Source organism: Hordeum vulgare, chromosome 5H (assembly GCF_904849725.1).
Source record: "Hordeum vulgare subsp. vulgare chromosome 5H, MorexV3_pseudomolecules_assembly, whole genome shotgun sequence".
Lineage (NCBI taxonomy): Eukaryota > Viridiplantae > Streptophyta > Magnoliopsida > Poales > Poaceae > Hordeum > Hordeum vulgare.
In genome coordinates this window covers 432,720,382-432,746,685 of record NC_058522.1, presented here as the reverse complement: position 1 = coordinate 432,746,685, position 26,304 = coordinate 432,720,382, and the positions used below count along the sequence as shown (strand labels likewise).

Sequence of the window (26,304 nt, the reverse complement as noted above, 5' to 3'; positions counted from 1 at the left end):
AGTCTGAAATATTGAAAAATTCAATTTTGTTTCAGAGTGAAGTTCGTCGTAACAAAAGGATAAACTGTCTACGATATGATCATAGAAATGAATATCTGAGTTACGAGTTTTGGTACGCAGTTAAGACAATGTGGAAATTGTTTCGCAGTTCATGCCACCTGGAACATCATAGTGTGATGATGTGTCTGAACGTCATAGTCACACACTATTTGGTATGGTGCATGCTATGTCTCTTATCGAAATACCACTATCGTTTATGGGTTATGCATTAGAGACAACCACATTCACTTTAAATAGGGCACCGCGTATTTCCGTTGAGATGACACAGTATAGACTGAGGTTTAGAGAAATCTAAACTGTCGTTTCTTGAAAGTTTGGGGCTTCGACACTTATGTGAAAAAGTTTCAGTCTGATAAGCTCGAACCCAAAGCGGATAAATGCATCTTCATAGGATATCCAAAACAGTTGGGTACATCTCCTATCTCATATCCGAAAGCAAAGTGTTTGTTTCTAGAAACGGATCCTTTCTCGAGGAAAGGTTTCTCTCAAAAGAATTGAGTGGGAGGGTGGTAGAACTTGATGAGGTTATTGAACCATCACTTCAACCAGTGTGTAGCAGGGCGCAGGAAATTGTTCCTGTGGCGCCTACACCAATTGAAGTGAAAGTTGATGATGGTGATCATCGAGCATCGGATCAAGTTACTACAAACCTCGTAGGTTGACAAGGTCGCGTACTACTGCAGAGTGGTACGGTAACCCTGTCTTGGAGGTCATGTTGTTGAGCAACAGTGAACCTATGAGTTATGGAGAAAGCAATGGTGGGCCCGGATTTCGACAAATGGCTGGAGGCCATGAAATCCGAGAGAGGATTCATGTATGAAAACAAAGTGTAGACTTTGGAAGAACTACTTGATGTTCATAGGACTATTGAGTAACGATGGATCTTTAAAAGGAAGACAGACGATGATGGTGATAAGTCACTATTAAGAAAAGCTCGACTTGTCGCAAAGATGTTTCCGACAAGATCAAAAAGTTGACTATGATGAGACTTTCTCACTCGTAGCGATGCTAAAAGTCTGTTAGAATTATGTTAGTAGTTGCTGCATTATTTCTGAAATATTGCACATAGGATGTCAAAACATTGTTTCCTCGACGGTTTCCTTTAGCAAACATTGTATGTGATACAACCAGAAGGTTTTGTCGATCTTAAAGTTACTAACAAGTATGCAAGCTCCAGCGATCCTTCAATGGACTGGTGCAAGCATCTCGGAGTTGGAATATACACTTTGATGAGATGATCAAAGATTTTGGGTTTATACAAGGTTTATGAGAAACTTGTATTTCCAAAGAAGTGAGTGGGAGCACTATAGAATTTCTGATAAGTATATGTGGTTGACATATTGTGGATCATAAGTAATGTAGAATTTCTGTAAAGCATACAAGGTTGTTTGAAAGGAGTTTTCAAAGGAATACCTGGATTGCGCTACTTGAACGTTGAGCATCAAAGATCTATGAAGATAGATCGAAAGCGCTTAATAGAAGTTTCAACAAAATGCATGCCTTGACAAGTTTTGAAGGAGTTCAAAATAGATCAGCAAAGAAGGAGTTCTTGGTTGCGTTGTGAGGTGTGAATTTGAGTAAGACTCAAAACCCGACCACGAAAGAATAAAGAGAATAGACGAAGGTCGTCTTCTATGCCTTAGCCGTAGACTCTAAAGTATGCCATGCTGAGTACCCCACCTGATGTGTGCCTTGCACTCTGTTGAGAGGTACAGAGAGTGATCCATGATTGAATCACTAGCAGCGGTCAAAATTTATCCTTAGTAACTAATAGACTAAGGAATTTTTCTCGATTATGGAGGTGGTTAAAAAGTTCATCATAAAGGGTTACGTCGATGCAAGCTTTGACACTAATCCGAATAACTATGAGTAGTGAAACGGATTCGTATAGTAGAGTAGACATTTGGAGTATTTCCGAATAGCACATAGTAGCAGCATCTATAAGATGACATAAAGATTTGTAAAGAACACATGGACCTGAAAGTTTCAGAATCGTTGACTAAAACCTCTCTCACGAGCAAGACGTGATCAGACCCCGTAAATATATGGGTGTTGGATTCGTTGGAATCACATGGTGATGTGAACTAGATTATTGACTCTAGTGCAAGTGGGAGACTGTTGGAAATATGCCCTAGAGGCAATAATAAATTATTTGTTATTATATTTCTTAGTTCATGATAATCTTTATTATCCATGCTATAATTGTATTGAATGAAGACTTATATACATGTGTGGATACATAGAAAAAACACTGTCCCTAGCAAGCCTCTAGTTGGCTAGCCAGTGGATCAAAGATAGTCAGGGTCTTCTGATTATGAACAAGGTGTTGTTGCTTGATAACTGGATCACGTCATTAGGAGAATCCGGTGATGGACTAGACCCAAACTAATAGACGTAGCATGTTGATCGTGTCATTTTGTTGCTACTGTTTTCTGCGTGTCAAGTATTTGTTGCTATGACCATGAGATCATATAACTCACTGACACCGGAGGAATGCTTTGTGTGTATCAAACATCGCAATGTAACTGGGTGACTATAAAGATGCTCTACAGGTATCTCCGAAGGTGTTAGTTGAGTTAGTATGGATCGAGACTGGGATTTGTCACTCCGTGTGACGGAGAGGTATCTCGGGGCCCACTCGGTAATACAACATCACACACAAGCCTTGCAAGCAATGTGACTTAGTGTAAGTTGCGGGATCTTGTATTACGGAACGAGTAAAGAGACTTGCCGGTAAACGAGATTGAAATAGGTATGCGGATACTGAAGATCGAATCTCGGGCAAGTAACATACCGAAGGACAAAGGGAATGACATACGGGATTATATGAATCCTTGGCACTGAGGTTCAAACGATAAGATCTTCGTAGAATATGTGGGATCCAATATGGGCATCCAGGTCCCGCTATTGGATATTGACCGAGGAGTCACTCGGGTCATGTCTACATAGTTCTCGAACCCGCAGGGTCTGCACACTTAAGGCTCGACGTTGTTTTATGCGTATTTGAGTTATATGGTTGGTTACCGAATGTTGTTCGGAGTCCCGAATGAGATCACGGACGTCACGAGGTTTTCCGGAATGGTCCGGAAACAAAGATTGATATATAGGATGACCTCATTTTATTACCGGAAGGTTTTCGGAGTTACCGGGAATGTACCGGGAATGACGAATGGGTTCCGGGTGTTCACCGGGGGGGCAACCCACCCCGGGGAAGCCCATAGTCCTTGGGGGTGGCGCACCAGCCCTTAGTGGGCTGGTGGGACAGCCCAAGAAGGCCCTATGCGCCATAGGAAGAAAATCAAAGAGAAAAGAAAAAAAAAGAGGAGGTGGGAAAAGGGGGAAGGACTCCTCCTTCCAAACCTAGTTGGATTCGGTTTGGAAGGGGAGGGTTTCCCCCCTTGGCTCGGCCGACCCCCTTGGGGGTCCTTGGACCCCAAGGCAAGGCTCCACCTCTTCCCCCTATATATACGGAGGTTTTAGGGCTGATTTGAGACAACTTTGCCACGGCAGCCCGACCACATATCTCCACGGTTTTACCTCTAGATCGCGTTTCTGCGGAGCTCGGGCGGAGCCCTGCTGAGATTAGATCACCACCAACCTCCGGAGCGCCGTCACGCTGCCGGAGAACTCATCTACCTCTCCATCTCTCTTGCTTGATCAAGAAGGCCGAGATCATCGTCGAGCTGTACGTGTGCTGAACGCGGAGGTGCCGTCCGTTCGGCACTAGATCGTGGGACTGATCGCGGGACGGTTCGCGGGGCGGATCGAGGGACGTGAGGACGTTCCACTACATCAACCGCATTCACTAACGCTTCTGCTGTGCGATCTACAAGGGTACGTAGATCGAATATCCCCTCTCGTAGATAGACATCACCATGATAGGTCTTCGTGCGTGTAGGAAAATTTTTGTTTCCCATGCGACGTTCCCCAACAGGTAGCAACTATGCGGACTGGGTTCGCAACTTGAAGCTCATCCTTGAAGCAGCTAAAAAGGCTTATGTCCTTGATGCGCCGCTAGGTGACCCTCCCGCTCCCGTAGCAGCCCAGGACATTCTGAACATCTGGCAAACGCGGAGTGATAACTACTCTCTTGTTAGGTGTGGCATGTTATACAGTTTGGAAACGGGGTTGCAAAGGCGTTTTGAGCAACACGGTGCATATGAGATGCTCCAAGAGTTGAAAGTGGTTTTTCAAGCTCATGCCCGTGTCTAGAGATATGAAGTCTCCGACAAGTTCTTTAGCTGTAAGATGGAGGAGAACGGTTCTGTCAGTGAGCACATACTCAAAATGTCTGGGTTACACGATCGTCTGACTTCACTTGGAGTCGAACTTCCGAATGATGCTATAATTGACAGAATCCTCCAGTCTCTCCCACCAAGCTACAAAGGTTTTGTGTTGAACTACAACATGCAAGGGATGGAGAAGACCATTCCCGAGTTGTACTCGATGCTCAAGTCTGCAGAAGTAGAAATCAAGAAAGAGCATCAAGTGTTGACGGTCAACAAGACCACCAGTTTCAAGAAGGGCAAGGGTAAGAAGAACTTCAAGAAAGACGGCAAAGCCGTTGCCGCGCCCGGTAAGCCAGATACCGGGGAGAAGAAAAAGAATGGACCCAAGTCTGAGACTGAGTGCTTCTATTGCAAGGGGAAAGGTCACTAGAAGCGGAACTGCCCCAAGTACTTAGCGGACAAGAAGGCCGGCAACGTTAAAGGTATATGTGATATACATGTTATTGATGTGTACCTTACCAACACTCGTAGTAGCTCCTGTGTATTTGATACCGGTGTTGTTGCTCACATTTGCAACTCAAAGCAGGAACTGCGGAATAAGCGGAGACTGGCCAAGGACGAGGTGACGATGCGCGTCGGGAATGGCTCCAAGGTCGATGTGATCGTCGTCGGCACGCTAACTCTACATCTACCGTCAGGATTAGTTTTAAACCTTAATAATTGTTATTTAGTACCAGCTTTGAGCATGAATATTGTATCAAGGTCTTGCTTAATGCGAGACGGCTACTCATTTAAGTCAGAGAATAATGGTTGTTCTATTTATATGAGTGATATGTTTTATGGTCATGCTCCGCTGGTGAATGGTTTATTCTTGATGAATCTCAATCGTGATGTTACACATATTCATCGTGTTAGTACCAAAAGATGTAAAGTTGATAATGATAGTCCCACATACTTGTGGCACTGCCGCCTTGGTCATATCGGTGTTAAGCGCATGAAGAAGCTCCATACTGATGGACTATTAGAGTCTCTTGACTTTGAATCATTTGACACATGCGAACCATGCCTCATGGGCAAGATGACTAAGACTCCATTCTCTGGAATAATGGAGAGAGTGACCGACTTATTGGAAATAATACATACTGATGTGTGTGGTCCAATGAACGTTGAAGCTCGCGGTGGCTACCGTTATGTTCTCACTCTCACCGAAGATTTGAGTAGATATGGGTATATCTACTTGATGAAGCACAAATCTGAGACGTTTGAAAAGTTCAAAGAATTTCAGAGTGAGGTTGAGAATCAACATGACAGAAAAATTAAGTGTCTACGATCTGATCGTGGAGGAGAATATTTGAGTCACAAGTTTGGCACACACCTAAGGAAGTGTGGAATAGTTTCACAACTGACGCCGCCTGGCACACCCCAACGCAACGGAGTGTCTGAACGTCGTAATCGCACTTTATTAGATATGGTATGATCTATGATGTCTCTGACCGACTTGTCGCTATCATTTTGGGGATACGCATTAGAAACTGCAGCATTCACTTTAAATAGGGCACCGTCTAAATCCGTTGAGACGACACCGTATGAACTATGGTTTGGCAAGAAACCTAAGTTGTCGTTTCTTAAAGTTTGGGGCTGCGATGCTTATGTGAAGAAACGTCAACTAGAGAAGCTCGAACCCAAAGCGGAGAAATGCGTATTCATAGGATACCCTAAGGAAACTAGTGGGTATACCTTCTATCTTAGATCCGAAGGTAATACCTTTGTTGCCAAGAACGGATCCTTTCTAGAGAAAGAGTTTCTCTCGAAAGAAGTAAGTGGGAGGAAAGTAGAACTTGATGAGGTAATTACACCCCCTCTCGAACAGGAAACTAGCGCGGCGCGGGAAATTGCTCCTATGGCGCCTGCACCAACTGAAGAGGAAGTTGATGATAATGATCATGAAGCTTCGGATCAAGTTACTACTGAACCGCGAAGGTCCACAAGGGCACGCTCCGCACGATAGTGGTACGGGAACCCTGTGATGGAAATCATGTTGTTAGACAACGGTGAACCTTCGAACTATGAAGAAGCAATGGCGGGCCCGGATTCCAACAAATGGCTTGAAGCTATGAAATCTGAGATAGGATCCATGTATGAGAACAAAGTATGGACTTTGGTGGACTTGCCTGATGACCGGCGAGCCATAGAAAATAAATGGATCTTCAAGAAGAAGACTGATGCAAACGGTAATGTGACCGTTTATAAAGCTCGACTTGTCGCAAAGGGTTTTCGACAAATTCAAGGAGTTGACTACGAAGAGACTTTCTCTCCCGTAGCGAAGCTGAAATCCGTCCGGATCATGTTAGCAATTGTCGCCTTTTATGATTATGAAATTTGGCAAATGGACGTCAAAACAACGTTCCTTAACGGGAATCTTAAGGAAGAGTTGTATATGATGCAACCAGAAGGTTTTGTCGACCCTAAGGGTGCTAACAAAGTGCGCAAGCTCCAGCGCTCCATCTATGGGATGGTGCAAGCATCTCGGAGTTGGAACATTCGCTTCAATGAGGTGATTAAAGCGTTTGGGTTCATACAGGTTTACGAAGAAGCCTGTCTGTACAAGAAAGTGAGTGGGAGCTCTATAGCTTTCCTCGTACTGTATGTGGATGACATATTATTGATGGGGAATAATATAGAGATGTTGGAGAGCATAAAGGCCTATTTGAACAAGAGTTTTTCAATGAAGGACCTTGGAGAAGCTGCATACATATTAGGCATCAAGATCTATAGAGATAGATCGAGACGCTTCATAGGTCTTTCGCAAAGTACATACCTTGACAAGATACTGAAGAAGTTCAATATGGAAAACTCAAAGAAAGGGTTCTTGCCAGTTTTGCAAGGTATGAGATTGAGTAAGACTCAGTCACCGACCACGGTAGCAGATAGAGAGAAGATGAGTATTGTCCCCTACGCTTCAGTCGTAGGCTCTCTAATGTATGCCATGCTGTGTACCAGACCTGATATAAACCTTGCCATAAGTTTGGTAGGGAGGTACCAAAGTGATCCCGGTATGGAACACTGGACAGCGGTCAAGAATATCCTTAAGTACCTGAAGAGGACTAAGGAGATGTTTCTCGTTTATGGAGGTGACGAAGAGCTTGTCGTAAAGGGTTATGTCGATGCTAGCTTCGACACAGATCCGGATGACTCTAAGTCACAGACCGGATACATATATGTTTTGAATGGTGGGGCAGTGAGCTGGTGCAGCAGCAAGCAAGAAGTCGTGGAAGCATCTACATGTGAAGCGGAGTACATATCTGCTTCAAAAGCGGCTCATGAAGGAATTTGGATGAAGGAGCTCACCACCGACCTTGGAGTGGTTCCAGGCATGTCAGGTCCAATGACGCACTTCTGTGATAACACTGGGGCCATTGCCATAGCCAAGGAGCCTAGGTTTCATCGGAAGACCAAGCACATCAAACGCCGCTATAACTCCATCCAAGACCATGTCCAGAGTGGAGTGATAGATATTTGTAAAGTATACACGGATCTGAATATTGCAGACCCGTTGACTAAACCTCTTCCTCGAGCAAAACATGATCAACACCATAATGCTATGGGTGTTCGATACATCACAATGTAACTAGATTATTGACTCTAGTGCAAGTGGGAGACTATTGTAAATATGCCCTAGATGCAATAATAAAATGGTTATTATCATATTTCCTTGTTCATGATAATCGTCTATTGTTCATGCTATAATTGTATTAACAGGAAACGGTAATACATGTGTGAATAAATAGATCACAATATGTCCCTAGCAAGCCTCTAGTTGGCTAGCTCGTTGATCAATAGATGATCATGGTTTCCTGATCATGGACATTAGATGTCATTGATAATGGGATCACAGTTGGGAGAATGATGTGATGGACAAGACCCAATCCTAAGCATAGCACTAGATCGTATTGTTCGTATGCTAAAGCTTTTCTAATGTCAAGTGTCTTTTCCTTCGACCGTGAGATTGTGCAACTCCCGGATATCGTAGGAGTGCTTTGGGTATATCAAACGTCACAACGTAACTGGGTGACTATAAAGGTGCACTACGGGTACCTCTGAAAGTGTCTGTTGGGTTGGTACGAATCGAGATCGGGATTTGTCACTCCGTGTGACGGACAGGTATCTCTAGGTCCACTCGGTAGAACATCATCATGAGCTCAATGTGATTAAGGAGTTAGTCACAGGATGACGTGCTACAAAACGAGTAAAGAGACTTACCGATAATGAGATTGAACAAGGTATAGGTATACCGACGATCGAATCTCGGGCAAGTTCTATACCGACGCACAAAGGGATTCTATACGGGATTGATTGAATCCTTGACATCGTGGTTCATCCGATGAGATCATCGTGGAACGTGTGGGAGCCACCATGGATATCCAGATCCCGCTGATGGTTATTGGCCGGAGAGCGTCTCGGTCATGTCTGCATGCTTCCCGAACCCGTAGGGTCTACACACTTAAGGTTCGATGACGCTAGGGTTATAGGGAAATGTTATACGAGGTTACCGAAAGTTGTTCGGAGTCCCGAATGAGATCCCGGACATCACGAGGAGCTCCGGAATGGTCCGGAAGTAAAGATTGATATATAGGATGGATGGTATTGGACACCGAAAATGTTTCGGACGTCACTGGTAGCGTACCGGGACCACCGGAAATGGTCCCGGGGGTCCATTGGGAGGGGCCACTAGGCCCAAGAGGTAGCATGGGCCAAAAGAGGGAGGGAAACTAGCCCAAAGTGGGCTGGTGCGCCTCCCACAAGAGGCCGAAGGTGCAGGAGGGAGACAAGGGGGGGAACCCTGGCGCTGGTGGGCCTAAGGCCCACCTAAGGGGTGCGCCACCCCCTCCCCCTGCCCTAGCCACCACACCTCCCATCTGGGGGGCTGCCGCACCACCTAGGGGGGAAACCCTAGGGGTGGCACCCCCTCCCCTCCTCCTATAAATAGAGAGGGGTTTGGGGCTGTTTTGGACACCGTTTCTTCTCCCCTCGGCGCAGCCCTGCTCCCCTCCTTCCTCCTCCTCCCACGGTGCTTGGCGAAGCCTTGTCGGGAGACCTCGTCTCTCCATCGACACCACGCCGTCGTGCTGCCGGAGAGCTTCCCCAACCTCTCCCTCCTCCTTGCTGGATCAAGGTGCGGGAGACGTCACCGGGCTGCACGTGTGTTGAACGCGGAGGTGCCGTAGTTCGGCACTAGATCGGAATCACACCGCGATCTGAATCGCCGCGAGTACGACTCCATCAACCGCGTTCTAGCAATGCTTCCGCTTAGCGATCTTCAAAGGTATGAAGATGCACTCACCCCTCTCTCATTGCTGATCTCTCCATAGGAAGATCTGAATATGCGTAGGAATTTTTTTGAATTTATGCTACTTAACCCAACACACTGTGCCATACCTTTGCGGGCAAAGTGTCGAACACCTTGCGGTCGTGGTGGCAAAGAGGCCGCGATGATCACCTCGATGCAGGGGTGGTTGGTGGCCGGCTACTAGCCGCTCTGGAGCACTCGTCGGAAGCTGTCGTGGGCGTCGTGGTACGTCGCTTGCGGTCGTATCCACTCTGCCGCTGGCTACGACAGCGAGGCCAAACCTCCTCCGATCGACGCCCAGACTACGACGAAAGCGTGGGCGTGGTGGCGGCCATGTCGAGACATGGTTTTCTATGGACGGCCGGGGGCTGAGGTGGTCGGAGAATAGCGGAGGCACCGTCGACGGGGAGGGGCGGGAGATAGGGTGGAGGCATTGGAATTTCTAGGAATACCTGTGTCCCCGACACGCGGGCCATGGGCGGACAAGGACGTGCGGCAAGCGCGTCCGCGCAATGTCCGTTTCCCCCAAACTCGGCGCATGTTTGGACCGGGGATGGATCAAAAACGGACGAAATCCGGACATTTGTCCGTTTGGGTCCGTGCGTTGGGCCGCGCTATTCGTCAGTTCTACCCTAAACGGACGCACCCGGACAAGATGGAGTCGCGCAGTGGAGTTGGCCTAATGAAGTAATGAAGTCACCTATGGACACATGACCAACCCTAAACAAAGAATTGCTAGCCATTCGATGCATTCACTTCTCTCCTCATTTGTTGCCTCTTGCAAATTGGAGGAGACACGTCTTACCGGACCGGCCAATGATTAGCGCGCCGCACTAAGAGCATCTCCAACAGCCGCGCTTCGCGCCGCGCCCAAAAAATGTTGGGGAACGTCGCATGGGAAACAAAAAATTTCCTACGCGCACGAAGACCTATCATCATGATGTCCATCTACGAGAGGGGATGTGTGATCTACGTACCCTTGTAGACCATACAGCAGAAGCGTTAGTGAACGCGGTTGATGTAGTGGAACGTCCTCACGTCCCTCGATCCGCCCCGCGAACCGTCCCGCGATCAGTCCCACGATCTAGTGCCGAACGGACGGCACCTCCGCGTTCAGCACACGTACAGCTCGACGATGATCTCGGCCTTCTTGATCCAGCAAGAGAGACGGAGAGGTAGAAGAGTTCTCCGGCAGCGTGACGGCACTCCGGAGGTTGGTGATGATATCATCTCGGCAGGGCTCTGCCCGAGCTCCGCAAAAACGCGATCTAGAGGTAAAACCGTGGAGATATGTGGTCGGGCTGCCGTGGCAAAGTTGTCTCAAATCAGCCCTAAAACCTCCGTATATATAGGGGGAGGAGGGGGAGCCTTGCCTTGGGGTCCAAGGACTCCCAATGGGGTCGGCCGAGCCTACGGGTGAAACCCTCCCCTTCCAAACCGAGTCCAACTAGGTTTGGAAGGAGGAGTCCTTCCCCCTTTTCCCACCTCCTCTTTTTTTTCTTTTCTCTTTGATTTTCTTCCTATGGCGCATACGGCCTTCTTGGGCTGTCCCACCAGCCCACTAAGGGCTGGTGCGCCACTCCCAAGGCCTATGGGCTTCCCCGGGGTGGGTTGCCCCCCCGGTGAACTCCCGGAACCCATTCGTCATTCCCGGTAACTCCGAAAACCTTCCGGTAATCAAATGAGGTCATCCTATATATCAATCTTCGTTTCCGGACCATTCCGGAAACCCTCGTGACGTCCGTGATCTCATGCGGGACTCCGAACAACATTCGGTAACCAACCATATAACTCAAATACGCATAAAACAACGTCGAACCTTAAGTGTGCAGACCCTGCGGGTTCGAGAACTATGTAGACATGACCCGAGTGACTCCTCGGTCAATATCCAATAGCGGGACCTGGATGCCCATATTGGATCCTACATATTCTACGAAGATCTTATCGTTTGAACCTCAGTGCCAAGGATTCATATAATCCCGTATGTCATTCCCTTTGTCCTTCGGTATGTTACTTGCCCGAGATTCGATCGTCAGTATCAGTATACCTATTTCAATCTCGTTTACCGGCAAGTCTCTTTACTCGTTCCATAATACAAGATCCGCAACTTACATTAAGTCACATTGCTTGCAAGGCTTGTGTGTGATGTTGTATTACCGAGTGGGCCCCGAGATACCTCTCCGTCACACGGAGTGACAAATCCCAGTCTCGATCCATACTAACTCAACGAACACCTTCGGAGATACCTGTAGAGCATCTTTATAGTCACCCAGTTACGTTGCGACATTTGATACACACAAAGTATTCCTCCGGTGTCAGTGAGTTATATGATCTCATGGTCATAGGAACAAATACTTGACACGCAGAAAACAGTAGCAACAAAATGACACGATCAACATGCTACGTCTATTAGTTTGGGTCTAGTCCATCACGTGATTCTCCTAATGACGTGATCCAGTTATCAAGCAACAACACCTTGTTCATAATCAGAAGACACTGACTATCTTCGATCAAGTGGCTAGCCAACTAGAGTCTTTCTAGGGACAGTGTTTTGTCTATGTATCCACACATGTATTTAAGTCTTCATTCAATACAATTATAGCATGGATAATAAACGATTATCTTGATACAAGAATTATAATAATAACTATATTTATTATTGCCTCTAGGGCATAATTCCAACAGTCTCCCACTTGCACTAGAGTTAATAATCTAGCCCTCACATCATCATGTGAATTATATTGTAATAAATCTAACACCCATACAGTTCTGGTGTTGATCATGCTTTGCCCGTGGAAGAGGTTTAGTTAGCGGGTCTGCTACATTCAGATCCATGTGCACTTTGCATATATTCACGTCCTCCCCTTCGACGTAGTCGCGGATGAGGTTGAAGCGTCGTTTGATGTGCCTGGACTTCTTGTGAAACCGTGGTTCCTTTGCTAGAGCAATGGCACCCGTGTTGTCACAGAACAAGGTTATTGGATTCAGTGCGCTTGGCACCACTCCAAGATCCGTCATGAACTACTTCATCCAGACACCCTCCTTAGCCGCCTCCGAGGCAGCCATGTACTCCGCTTCACATGTAGAATCTGCTACGACGCTCTGCTTGGAACTGCACCAGCTTACTGCACCCCTATTAAGAATAAATACGTATCCGGTCTGCGACTTAGAGTCGTCCGGATCTGTGTCAAAGCTTGCATCGACGTAACCTTTTACGGCGAGCTCTTCGTCACCTCCATACACGAGGAACATCTCCTTAGTCCTTTTCAGGTACTTCAGGATATTCTTGACCGCCGTCCAGTGATCCACTCCTGGATTACTCTGGAACCTACCTGCCATACTTATGACCAGGCTAACGTCCGGTCTAGTGCACAACATTGCATACATGATAGAACCTATGGCTGAAGCATAGGGGACGGTGCTCATATGCTCTCTATCCTCATCAGTTGCTGGGCACTGAGTCTTACTCAATCTCGTACCTTGTAAAACTGGCAAGAACCCTTTCTTGGACTGTTCCATTTTGAACCTCTTCAAAACTTTATCAAGGTATGTGCTTTGTGAAAGTCCTATCAGGCGTTTTGATCTATCCCTGTAGATCTTAATGCCTAGAATGTAAGCAGCTTCTCCTAGGTCCTTCATAGAGAAACTTTTATTCAAGTAATCCTTTATGCTCTCCAAAAACTCTACATTGTTTCCAATCAGCAATATGTCATCCACATATAATATTAGAAACGCCACAGAGCTCCCACTCACTTTCTTGTAAATACAAGATTCTCCAACCACTTGTATAAACCCAAATGCTTTGATCACCTCATCAAAGTGTTTGTTCCAACTCCGAGATGCTTGCACCAGTCCATAAATGGATCGCTGGAGCTTGCACACCTTGTTAGCATTCTTAGGATCGACAAAACCTTCGGGTTGCATCATATACAACTCTTCCTTAAGGAAACCGTTAAGGAACGCCGTTTTGACATCCATCTGCCAGATTTCATAATCGAAAAATGCAGCTATTGCTAACATGATTCTGACGGACTTAAGCATCGCTACGGGTGAGAATGTCTCATCGTAGTCAACTCCTTGAACTTGTGAAAAACCCTTTGCCACAAGTCGAGCTTTATAAACGGTCACATTGCCGTCAGCGTCCGTCTTCCTCTTAAAGATCCATTTGTTCTGAATAGCCTTGCGGCCCTCAGGTAGTACTTCCAAAGTCCACACTTTGTTCTCATACATGGATCCTATCTCGGACTTCATGGCTTCTAGCCATTTGTTGGAATCTGGGCCCACCATTGCTTCTTCATAATTTGCAGGTTCATTGTTGTCTAACAACATGATTGACAAGACGGGATTACCGTACCACTCTGGAGCAGCACGTGGTCTCGTCGACCTGCGTGGTTCAACAGAAACTTGAACTGGAGTTTCATGATCATCATCATCAACTTCCTCCTTAACCGGCGTCACAACGACAGAGGTTTCCCCTTGCCCTGCGCCACCATCCAGAGGGATGAGAGGTTCGTCAACCTCATCAAGTTCTATCTTCCTCCCACTCAATTCTCTCGAGAGAAACTCCTTCTCGAGAAAAGCTCCGTTTTTAGCAACAAACACTTTGCCCTCGGATTTGAGATAGAAGGTGTACCCAACTGTCTCTTTTGGGTAACCTATGAAGATGCACTTTTCCGCTTTGGGTTCCAGCTTTTCAGGCTGAAGCTTTTTGACATAAGCATCACATCCCCAAACTTTAAGAAACGACAACTTTGGCCTTTTGCCATACCACAGTTCGTATGGTGTCGTCTCAACGGATTTTGATGGTGCCCTATTTAATGTGAATGCAGCTGTTTCTAATGCATAACCCCAAAACGATAACGGCAAATCGGTAAGAGACATCATAGATCGCACCATCTCTAATAAAGTACGATTACGACGTTCGGACACACCATTACACTGTGGTGTTCCAGGCGGTGTCAACTGTGAAACGATTCCACATTGTCTTAAGTGAGCACCAAACTCGAAACTCAGATATTCACCCCCACGATCAGACCGTAGTTACTTGATCTTCTTGTTACGATGATTTTCGACTTCACTCTGAAATTACTTGAACTTTTCAAATGTTTCAAACTTGTGCTTCATTAAGTAGACATAACCATATCTACTCAAATCGTTAGTGAAGGTGAGAAAATAACGATATCCGCCGCGTGCCTCTATGCTCATCGGACCACACACATCGGTATGTATGATTTCCAACAAGTCACTTGCACGCTCCATTGTTCCGGAGAACGGAGTTTTAGTCATCTTGCCCATGAGGCATGGTTCGCACGTGTCAAGTGAATCAAAGTCAAGTGACTCCAAAAGTCCATCAGCATGGAGTTTCTTCATGCGCTTTACACCAATATGACCTAAGCGGCAGTGCCATAAAAATATGGTGCTATCATTGTTAACTCTAACTCTTTTGGTCTCAATGTTATGTATGTGTGTATCACTATCAAGATTCAATATGAACAATCCTCTCACATTGGGTGCATGACCATAAAAGATGTTACTCATAGAAATAGAACAACCATTATTCTCTTACTTAAAAGAGTAACCGTCTCGCAATAAACAAGATCCAGATATAATGTTCATGCTCAACGCAGGCACTAAATAACAATGATTCAAGTTCATAACTAATCCTGATGGTAACTGAAGTGAAACTGTGCCGACGGCGATTGCATCAACCTTGGAACCATTTCCTACGCGCATCGTCACTTCATCTTTCGCCAGCCTTCGTCTATTCCGCAGTTCCTGTTTCGAGTTGCAAATATGAGCAACAGAACCGGTATCGAATACCCAGGCACTACTACGAGAACCGGTTAAGTACACATCAATAACATCTATATCAAATATACCTGATTTTTCTTTGTCCGCCTTCTTATCAGCCAGATACTTGGGGCAATTGCGCTTCCAGTGACCCATACCCTTGCAATAGTAACACTCTGTTTCAGGCTTAGGTCCAGCTTTGGGTTTCTTCGTCGGATTGGCAACAGGCTTGCCGCTCTTCTTTGAATTGCCCTTCTTGCCTTTGCCGTTTCTCTTGAAACTAGTGGTCTTATTCACCATCAACACTTGATGCTCTTTACGGAGTTCAGACTCTACGACTTTCAGCATCGCAAACAACTCGCCGGGAGACTTGTTCATCCCTTGCATGTTGTAGTTCAACACAAAGCCTTTATAGCTTGGCGGCAGTGATTGAAGGATTCTGTCAGTGATAGCTTCTTGCGGGAGTTCAATCCCCAGCTCAGCTAGACGGTTTGAGTACCCAGACATTTTGAGCACATGTTCACTAACAGACGAGTTCTCCTCCATCTTGCAAGCATAGAATTTATCGGAGGTCTCATACCTCTCGATCCGGGCGTTCTTCTCAAAGATAAACTTCAACTCTTGGAACATCTCAAATGCTCCATGACGCTCAAAGCGACGTTGAAGTCCCGGTTCTAAGCCATACAAGACTGCACATTGAACTACTGAGTAGTCCTCCTTACGTGCTAACCAAGCGTTCTTAACATCCTGATCAGCCGTAGCGGGTGGTTCATCTCCTAGCGGAGCATTAAGGACATAATCCTTCTTTCCAGCTTGTAAGATTAGCTTAAGATTATGAGCCCAGTCTACAAAGTTGCTTCCATCATCTTTCAACTTAGCTTTCTCTAGGAACGTATTAAAATTCAGGGTGACTGTCGCGTGAACCATGATCTACAACACAAATATATTCAAAGTGGACTTAGACTATGTTCAAGATAATTAGAGTTTAACTTAATCAAATTATTCGCTAAACTCCCACTCAAAAAGTACATCTCTCTAGTCATTTGAGTGGTTCATGATCCACTTACACTAGCTCAAGTCCGATCATCACGTGAGTTGAGTATAGTTTCAGTGGTAAGCATCCCTATGCTAATCATATCATCTATATGATTCATGATCGACCTTTTGGTCTCATGTGTTCTGAGGCCATGTCTGCACATGCTAGGCTCGTCAAGCTTAACCCGAGTGTTCCCCGTGCGCAACTGTTTTGCACCCGTTGTATGTGAATGTTGAGTCTATCACACCCGATCATCACGTGGTGTCTAGAAACGATGAACTGTAGCAACGGTGCACAGTCGGGGAGAACACAATTTCGTCTTGAAATTTTAGTGAGAGATCACCTCATAATGCTACCGTCGTTCTAAGCAAAATAAGGTGCATAAAAGGATTAACATCACATGCAATTCATAAGTGACATGATATGGCCATCATCACGTGCTCCTTGATCTCCATCACCAAAGCACCGGCACAATCTTCTTGTCACCGGCGGCACACCATGATCTCCATCAACGTGTCGCCATCGGGGTTGTCATGCTACTCATGCTATTACTACTAAAGCTACATCCTAGCAAAATAGTAAACGCATCTGCAAGCACAAACGTTAGTATAAAGACAACCCTATGGCTCCTGCCTGTAGCCGTACCATCGACGTGCAAGTCGATATTATCTATTACAACATGATCATCTCATACATCCAATATATCACATCACATCGTTGGCCATATCACATCACAAGCATACCCTGCAAAACAAGTTAGACGTCCTCTAATTTTGTTGTTGCATGTTTTACGTGGTGACCATGGGTATCTAGTAGGATCGCATCTTACTTACGCAAACACCACAACGGAGATATATGAGTTGCTATTTAACCTCATCCAAGGACCTCCTCGGTCAAATCCGATTCAACTAAAGTTGGAGAAACTGACACCCGCCAGTCATCTTTGAGCAACGGAGTTACTCGTAGCGATGAAACCAGTCTCTCGTAAGCGTACGAGTAATGTCGGTCCGAGCCGCTTTGATCCAACAATACCGCGGAATCAAGAAAATACTAAGGAGGGCAGCAAAACGCACATCACCGCCCACAAAAACTTTTGTGTTCTACTCGAGAAGACATCTACGCATGAACCTAGCTCATGATGCCACTGTTGGGGAACGTCGCATGGGAAACAAAAATTTTCCTACGCGCACGAAGACCTATCATGGTGATGTCCATCTACGAGAGGGGATGTGTGATCTACGTACCCTTGTAGACCGTACAGCAGAAGCGTTAGTGAACGGGGTTGATGTAGTGGAACGTCCTCACGTCCCTCGATCCGCCCCGCGAACCGTCCCGCGATCAGTCCCACGATCTAGTGCCGAACGGACGGCACCTCCGCGTTCAGCACACGTACAGCTCGGCGATGATCTCGGCCTTCTTGATCCAGCAAGAGAGACGGAGAGGTAGAAGAGTTCTCCGGCAGCGTGACGGCGCTCCGGAGGTTGGTAATGATCTCGTCTCGGCAGGGCTCCGCCCGAGCTCCGCAAAAACGCGATGGAGATATGTGGTCGAGCTGTCGTGGCAAAGTTGTCTCAAATCAGCCCTAAACCTCCGTATATATAGGGGGAGGAGGGGGAGCCTTGCCTTGGGTTCCAAGGACTCCCAAGGGGGTCGCCCGAGCCTAAGGGGGGAACCCTCCCCTTCCAACCCGAGTCCAACTAGGTTTGGAAGGAGGAGTCCTTCTCCCTTTTCCCACCTCCTCTTTTTTTTTCTTTGATTTTCTTCCTATGGCACATAGGGCCTTCTTGGGCTGTCCCACCAGCCCACTAAGGGCTGGTGCGCCACCCCCAAGGCCTATGGGCTTCCCCGGGGTGGGTTGCCCCCCCCCCCCCCCGGTGAACTCCCGGAACCCATTCGTCATTCCCGGTACATTCCCGGTAACTCCGAAAACCTTCCGGTAATCAAATGAGGTCATCCTATATATCAATCTTCGTTTCGAGACCATTCTGGAAACCCTCGTGACGTCCGTGATCTCATCCGGGACTCCGAACAACATTCGGTAACCAACCATATAACTCAAATACGCATAAAACAACGTCGAACCTTAAGTGTGCAGACCCTGCGGGTTCGAGAACTATGTAGACATGACCCGAGAGACTCCTCGGTCAATATCCAATAGCGGAACCTGGATGCCCATATTGGATCCTACATATTCTACGAAGATCTTATCGTTTGAACCTCAGTGCCAAGGATTCATATAATCCCGTATGTCATTCCCTTTGTCCTTCGGTATGTTACTTGCCCGAGATTCGATCGTCAGTATCCGTATACCTATTTCAATCTCGTTTACCGGCAAGTCTCTTTACTCGTTCCGTAATACAAGATCCCGCAACTTACATTAAGTCACATTGCTTGCAAGGCTTGTGTGTGATGTTGTATTACCGAGTGGGCCCCGAGATACCTCTCCGTCACACGGAGTGACAAATCCTTGTCTCGATCCATACTAACTCAACGAACACCTTCGTAGATACCTGTAGAGCATCTTTATAGTCACCCAGTTACGTTCCGACGTTTGATACACACAAAGTATTCCTCCGGTCTCAGTGAGTTATATGGTCTCATGATCATAGGAACAAATACTTAACACGCAGAAAACAGTAGCAACAAAATGACACGATCAACATGCTACGTCTATTAGTTTGGGTCTAGTCCATCACGTGATTCTCCTAATGACGTGATCCAGTTATCAAGCAACAACACCTTGTTCATAATCAGAAGACACTGACTATCTTTGATCAACTGGCTAGCCAACTAGAGGCTTGCTAGGGACAGTGTTTTGTCTATGTATCGGCACATGTATTTAAGTCTTCATTCAATACAATTATAGCATGGATAATAAACGATTATCTCGATACAGGAATTATAATAATAACTATATTTATTATTGCCTCTAGGGCATAATTCTAACAAAAATGTGTTTGCCGCGCGCGCTTCGGCTGGTTTAGCGCGGGGATAGGCGCTGGCTCCAACAGCCGCGTTACAATGCAGCGCGCGAGCGCCGCTCCAGCAGTGCCCAAAAATGCAGCGCGCGCAGCACGCACAAACCACATATACATTTCAAAAAATAGGAGCAAAAACGATCAAACAAGCAAAATAAATCAACAATAAATAGTCATTACAACTCAAACAAATAGTTTATCCTTCAGTACAACAAATAATGCAATAAACACAACCAATAGTTCATGAACAATACAATACAAATAATGCAATAAACACAACCAAATCATGCTCTTTGTCGTCCATGCCATGCCCACCACTCTTCAATCAGATCCTTCTGAAGATCATTGTGCGTTGCGGGACGCCGAATGACATGATAGGAGGCAACAAAACGGGCTACCCTTTCAGCCCTCCGTCGCACTCGCACGGGATGTCCCAAGAGCTCATACTGTAAGTAATCTAAATCTTGGCCACGCTCATTCTCGATGATCATGTTGTGCATGATCACACAAGCGTGCATGATGTACCAAAGCATTTTTTGATCTCAGAATCTAGCCGGTCCTCTCACAATAGCAAATTGGGCTTGCAAAATCCCAAATGCTCTCTCCACATCTTTTCTAGCAGCTGCCTGAGCATTGTGGAAATCAAGATTTTTCTTACCTTCCGGCTTTTTCAACGGCTTCACAAAGGTTTGCCACTTTGGATATATGCCATCCGCTAGATAATAGCCATAGTTGTACGTACGACCATTTGCTACAAACTGCACCGGTGGCAACTCACCATCTGCAATCTTATTCATCAGTGGTGACCGGTTGACACCATTGATATCATTTAAAGATCCAGGCATTCCAAAGAATGCATGCCAAATCCAAGTCTCCTGATCGGCCACCGCTTCAAGGATTATAGTGGAGCCCTTTTTTTGGCCGTGGAATTGCCCATGCCATGCCTTTGGACAATTCTTCCAACTCCAATGCATGCAATCTATTGAGCCAAGCATGCCAGGACAGCCGCGAGCCTTGTTCATCGCCAATAGCCTTGCGACGTCTTCAGCAGTGGGAGATCTCAAATACTCCTCGCTAAACACTTGCACAATTCCCACTGCAAAGCACTTGACACACATGATGGCTTGACTCTCACCCATAGCCAAGTGATCATCAACTAGATCAGCCGGGATACTGTTTGCCAACATACGCAATGCGGCTGTCACCTTCAGAAAGGTGCTATGCCCGAGCTCTCCGGCGGCATTCCTCCTTTGCTGAAAAAACCGGTCATGGCTCGCTAGTTTCTCTGCAATGCGCTTGAACAAGTCTGTGCTCATCCTAAACCGGCGACGAAAATACGACTACGGGTATGTGGGATTCTCCACGAAATAGTTCTTCATCAATCTGTTATGGGCATCAATCCTATCTCTCCAAATTTTCTCCCGACCCATAACCGAACCACCGTGCTTCGGTTTTTTATTGATATGCATAGCTATGATCATTGCAAGATCCTCCTCCTCTTCCATATCAAATTCTTCTTCGGAAGAATCATACGACGAACTCATCTACAATGTTCAATACTATACTATAAAAACTACCATTCAAAACATGCACCAAATTCATAAGTTTGGAGCAATACTTACCTTGTAGGCGTTTTGTCGAACACCTTGCGGGCGCGGCGCGGCAGCGAGCTCTCGGGCGCTGTTCCTCGGACGTCGGAGGTGCGCGAGGGCCGGCCGGACTAGGAGGGGGTGGGGCGGAAGCGCGGCGGTGCGGGGAGGCCGGGGAAGCGCCTGAACGGTCGCCGGGGGGCGCGGGCGGCGCCCGCAGCGGAGACAGGCCGGGGAAGCGCCTGAGTGGCCGCCGGCGGGCGCGGGCGACGACGGCGGCGCGGGGATAGGCGAGGGAAGCGCTGAACGATCGCGGGGGCGCGAGCGGCGGCGGCGGCGCGGCCGGATGGGGGGAGCGAGCGCGGGAGAGTCGCGGGTGCGGGAGCCGGCGCAGCAAATAAGGGGCGCGGGATTGCGTTTCGGTCAGCGAGCTGAACTGGAAATGGCGCGCGCCCGCTGGAGCTGCCAGCCGCGTTGCGCGCGCGCTAAAACTGCTTTTTTTACGGTGTGACGCTTGTATGGCGCGTGTTGGAGATGGTCTAACAAAATCACCATCCATCCAAAATATCTCGAGAGAAAAACAGAGCCGGCATCGCCCCAAATCCAGACAGCCCCAGCGACAGTGAGCAACAGACAAAGGGAGGAGGGCCCCCCATCACGTGACTGTTGAGCGGGCCCGTACAAGCCACCGAATCCTCACCGTCCATCACGCCACACAAAAGCCCGTCGCTGTCCCATCCCAGGGACCACGCGATTGCCGCCACGGGCACCCTACCCGGTGGGTAGGTCGGTGGGGCCTGGGCATCAGCTGACGTGGGCGGCCCCTCCTGGCCTCCCCCGCCACGCGGCGGGTGGCGACTGGGCCCTATAAATGGTGTCCTCTGTTCGAGGCCCCGCATTCCTCCACCACACTTCCGTCCCTCTCCGATCGCATCGCATCGCATCGGCACCGAATCGCCTTGAGGCTCCCACCAGAATAGCCCCGCGACAACGAGCTTCCTCGCGCGAGCGAAAGGATCGCCCGGAAGCGAGGGACATGGGATCGGATGGCCGGAGCTGGAGCGGGGTCGCCGGCGGTGCCGGCGGCGGCGGCGAGGAGAAGACGAGGGCGGCGCCGGCGGAGGTGCCCACGTCGGCCGCCGCGGTCGACATCTCGCTGCCGCTCCCCGAGATGACCCCCCGCGTCATGCAAGTCCCCTGACCCCTCTCCCCATTTTGCTTCTGCGCGCGCGGGTGTATGAACTGACGGTGTTTGGAGAAATGCCTAGTAGAGAGCGACAGGCGCCGCTGCCCCTGATTATTTCCCCGCTTCCCGTTTTGTTTTTCTAATATAATAAGGTTGCTTGCTTCTCCAGAGATCTCTGCAAGGAGTTGGTGAAGGGGTGGTCGTCCCTGGACAGCTCGTGCTTCTCCATCTCGACGGTGTCCGGCGGTATCACCAACCTGTGTGAGTTCTGCTCCTTGCCAGTGGCATGGCTTGCGGCACTGTCCTGGCTCCTGATCCATCTCCCTCACATGACTACCTGAGCATGCTTGAAAGAGGAAAAAAACAGAGGCTATGTAATTATAGTAATTCTTAGGCAAGGCAGTTGCTTGAATTGTCCACACAGACCATGCCATAACTTAATGACTGCACTTTAATGTTTGCTTGCTGCCACACTTTGCTCATCGTTTCAGATGTGGCACTAGAACTTGATTGCATCTGGCAGCCTTTTTGAGACCATACACTCTTTATCATCAGTGTTTTGCACTCATTTCTGCTTCGAAAACACTCCTACTATCATTGCATCCGGAGTTCAGGACCCATTATTTTAGAGGCGTTATGAAATAATAACCGTTTCTATGAGCAACTGTACATAATTTACTTGTGAATCATAGATACAGCAATAATACCTAAATGATTATCTTATATTGTTCGTGATGTTCATGACCTGCAGTGCTGAAAGTATCTGTCAAAGAAGGCACGGATAGTCAGTCTTCTGTGACTGTTCGGCTGTATGGCCCAAATACAGACTTGGTGATTGATCGGGAGAGGGAATTGCAGGTGAGAGTTTCAATCATAGTGTATGAAAATTGTTTGTGCTACTGGCATGTAGTAATATTTACCTGCATTCTGTAGTGTTCCTGTGATTGATTGTCCATTACAGTATTGGTTTATTTGTTGGTGCTTTCTTAGTTGTGGTTCAGTTTAAAATTTCTGAAATGCAATGGTCATTTCCTTCCATAGAAATAGTACCTATGCCATAACACTCGAAGTACCTCATTGTTACATAAAACTAAGTTGTCAAGTAAACCGAGTATTCTGTTGTCATTTTTGGGGCTGAACTGTTTCCTAATGCATACATCTATTACAATCATGGTTAGGCCATACCATATCTCTCAGCTGCAGGGTTTGGGGCTCGGTTACTTGGAGTATTTGAGAATGGAGTGGTTTCGTCATTCATCCATGCTAGGACACTAACACCTTCAGGTAGGCATTTTTATATTCTGCACAATACAAATGGGTGATTTCATTGTCTACTTAATGGAGCGATTTATCTTTTCTCATTTTCTATCTTTTCACACGGTAATTTGAAGTGATCTGTGGTTTTAGGTATATACTCAGTGGTTGTTATTTTGCACCCATAGGTGTGTAGAGACTGGAGAGTCTGCGATAAATGCTTCTGCAAATAGTGTGTTTATTTCCCTTGTTCTGTTTTTCAGACATGAAGGAACCTAGAATAGCTGCTGAAATTGCCAAGCAGCTACAGAAATTTCATCAAGTAGATATACCGGGATCAAAAGAACCACAGTTGTGGAATGACATATTCAAGTTTTTGAAAAAAGGTTACATTCCCAACCCCGAATTTGTTTTGGATATTTCATTTTGGAATTGGTTACTTTTATTTCAGTCTCATCATGAATGACATTACGTAATGTTGTTGTGTGCTGTGAACTATTTATCTTAGCTTCCGTATTGAAGTTTGAAGATAACGAGAAGCAGAAGAGGTATGAGACGATCTCTTTTAGAGAAATACAAGATGAAGTTAAAGAACTTAAGGTACTTTGTTATAAGACTTACCGTCATGTACTATTGACCACTGCAGCAATTTGAGTGCACTTCAGTTTCATATTCCTAAAGGAGTACTCCCTCTGTAAACTAATATAAGACCGTTTAGATCACCATTTTATTGATCTAAACAGCCTTATATTAGTTTACAGAGGGAGTTTTTTTCTTTCTAATTTGGCTTTGTCACAAAGGCATATTACGTATTCATGCTATTAGATTAATCCTATAGCACAATCATTCAATCAAATGGCTACATGACTGTTTGCTAAATTGGTATCCGTGAATATAATGTCTTGCTGTCCTCTTATAGGATCTCTCCGATCTTTTGCATGCTCCTGTCGTTTTTGCACACAATGACTTGCTATCGGGTAATCTGATGCTAAATGATTTGGAAGGTAAATATCACATTAGCTTGTCACCTTCTCTTGATTGTTTAGTACATTATGCTTTCATACTTAAGCTTTCCTTTTGCCCGTTTTGCAAAGGCTTAGATTGTCTCTCTGTTTGTTGTAATATTGTCTTCCCTTTTTTGTTTTGCAGAGAAGCTCTATTTCATTGATTTTGAATATGGATCATATAGCTACCGTGGCTACGACATCGCAAACCATTTCAATGAGTACGCGGGCTTTGATTGTGACTATAACTTGTACGTTCTCTTCTTGCTGGTTGAATAGTCCAATGGAGCTTTGGTCTTTGCTCTTGCCTAGTACTAATGTTTATTTTGTTGCTTCATTTAGGTACCCAGATAAAGATGCACAGTACCATTTCTTCAGGAATTATCTATCCGATAGACCAAGTGAGGTATGTGAATTCAATACATTATCTTCTCTGGGCAAAACCAACTGAAAGGTATTCATAGGTTGTGCAGGTTTTGTCTCCGTGGAAAGAAAGATATTCATAAGTGCCCACTACTGTAACTTAGATGGTGCTCATTCTAAGAGTAGCTTTGTTTCTCATTTTGGAATTAAATAGAAAAACACCAGGTCATGTGCTACATGTACTTTACATCTTATAAGTTAAAGATGATTTGCATCTTTTTATGAGAAAAGTAGGATACTTGGCATCCATACAATACAAGGTAGGAAGACATTCAGAGTGCTACTGAGAAAACAAGTGTCTTCCTCGAATAGCAGAACATAGATAATTCTCGCGTAATATACTTTCACCATAACAATCTGACTGTCCTTTTACCGAAGGTCCAAGAGCAGAATCTGGATGCCCTTTATACTGAAACAAACACCTTCAGATTGGCATCGCACGTCTACTGGGCATTGTGGGCACTCATTCAGGTAAACACCATTAATCTACTTTTAGCACATAGGAAGAGTGCCATGCAACTGTCATAACAAAATATGTGCTGTAATCTAATTGCAGGCAAGGGTATCCCCAATCGATTTTGATTACCTTGGATACTTCTTCCTACGGTACGGTGAATACAAGAAACAGCGAGAGTTCTGTTTCTCCTTGACACAAGGCTTCCTTTCTTCACTGAGGAGTGGCTAGTGCTTGGAAGTTGTGTCCCGGAGCCACTTCTTTGCCGCCCACTTATACTTTGGAGGCAAGCGCGGATGATCGGCTGCTGTATGTGTTAATTATTAGCAAGTGTCGTCTTATGATTATGTCAGCTGTGAGATTCTTCCTTTTCCGCCTATTTTCCTGCAGGAGGCATGTAGTGCCCAATAGAAAGTTGTACAATCTGTGAATAATGTACACCTGTTGGTTGCTACAAACACAAGCCTAATGAATTCTGTTTTGTGTATCACTGTATGCCGCAATTGATTAGATTACCCAAAACTCTTTCAACGTGTGACAAAATTTTCACAGTAAAAAGAGTCTTTTTTTCCTCGTACGGTGTTTGCAATCTCCCCTAATAATAAAGCGCGTAGCGCTTCTGTCGTCCGTCGTGGCTTTTTTACGAAAAAGTCCCTCCATTTTCGAGCATTCAACCCGCAGTCCCTGATTAAGTGGATATGTGGAAAAACGTTTCAGATTTGCAAGAAAGCCCCTGCATCTGTAAAATTTTCAGTCGCCATCCTTTGTTTGATCTTATCCTCTTCCAGCCGCATTGGAGCACGACAAGGTGAGTGGCGGCGCCCTTGTCGGCGGACTGGAGGAGATCCTCACCGACGGTCACCGACGTCGAGGTGGGAAGGTGAGGTCGCCGCAGCCGGCCCTCGCTCAGGTACGCCCCCTCCTCTCCTGACCCCATCTCCTCTCTCTCTCCCC

The 26,304-nt window shown here is 46.4% G+C and overlaps 2 protein-coding genes across 2 annotated transcripts in view; one reads left to right on the top strand and one right to left on the bottom strand.

Annotated features, from left to right (window-relative positions):
* Positions 1-20,768, bottom strand: part of LOC123396828 — a gene marked incomplete at its 5' end in the record, with an annotated part of 29,717 nt that extends 8,949 nt beyond the window's left edge. The window contains 1 exon segment of the mRNA XM_045091634.1: positions 20,302-20,768. Coding sequence (XP_044947569.1) covers positions 20,302-20,768 — 467 coding nt within the window.
* Positions 20,769-21,930: 1,162 nt separating this feature from the next.
* LOC123397538 (probable ethanolamine kinase) lies at positions 21,931-25,837 on the top strand. Its single transcript, XM_045092065.1, has 11 exons — positions 21,931-22,217; positions 22,385-22,476; positions 22,967-23,073; positions 23,394-23,499; positions 23,733-23,855; positions 23,978-24,069; positions 24,389-24,473; positions 24,619-24,724; positions 24,816-24,879; positions 25,275-25,367; positions 25,453-25,837. Exons 1-11 carry the CDS (start codon positions 22,066-22,068, stop codon positions 25,579-25,581), a joined length of 1,149 nt encoding a protein of 382 aa, XP_044948000.1. The 5' UTR covers positions 21,931-22,065; the 3' UTR covers positions 25,582-25,837.
* The last annotated feature ends 467 nt before the right edge of the window (positions 25,838-26,304 follow it).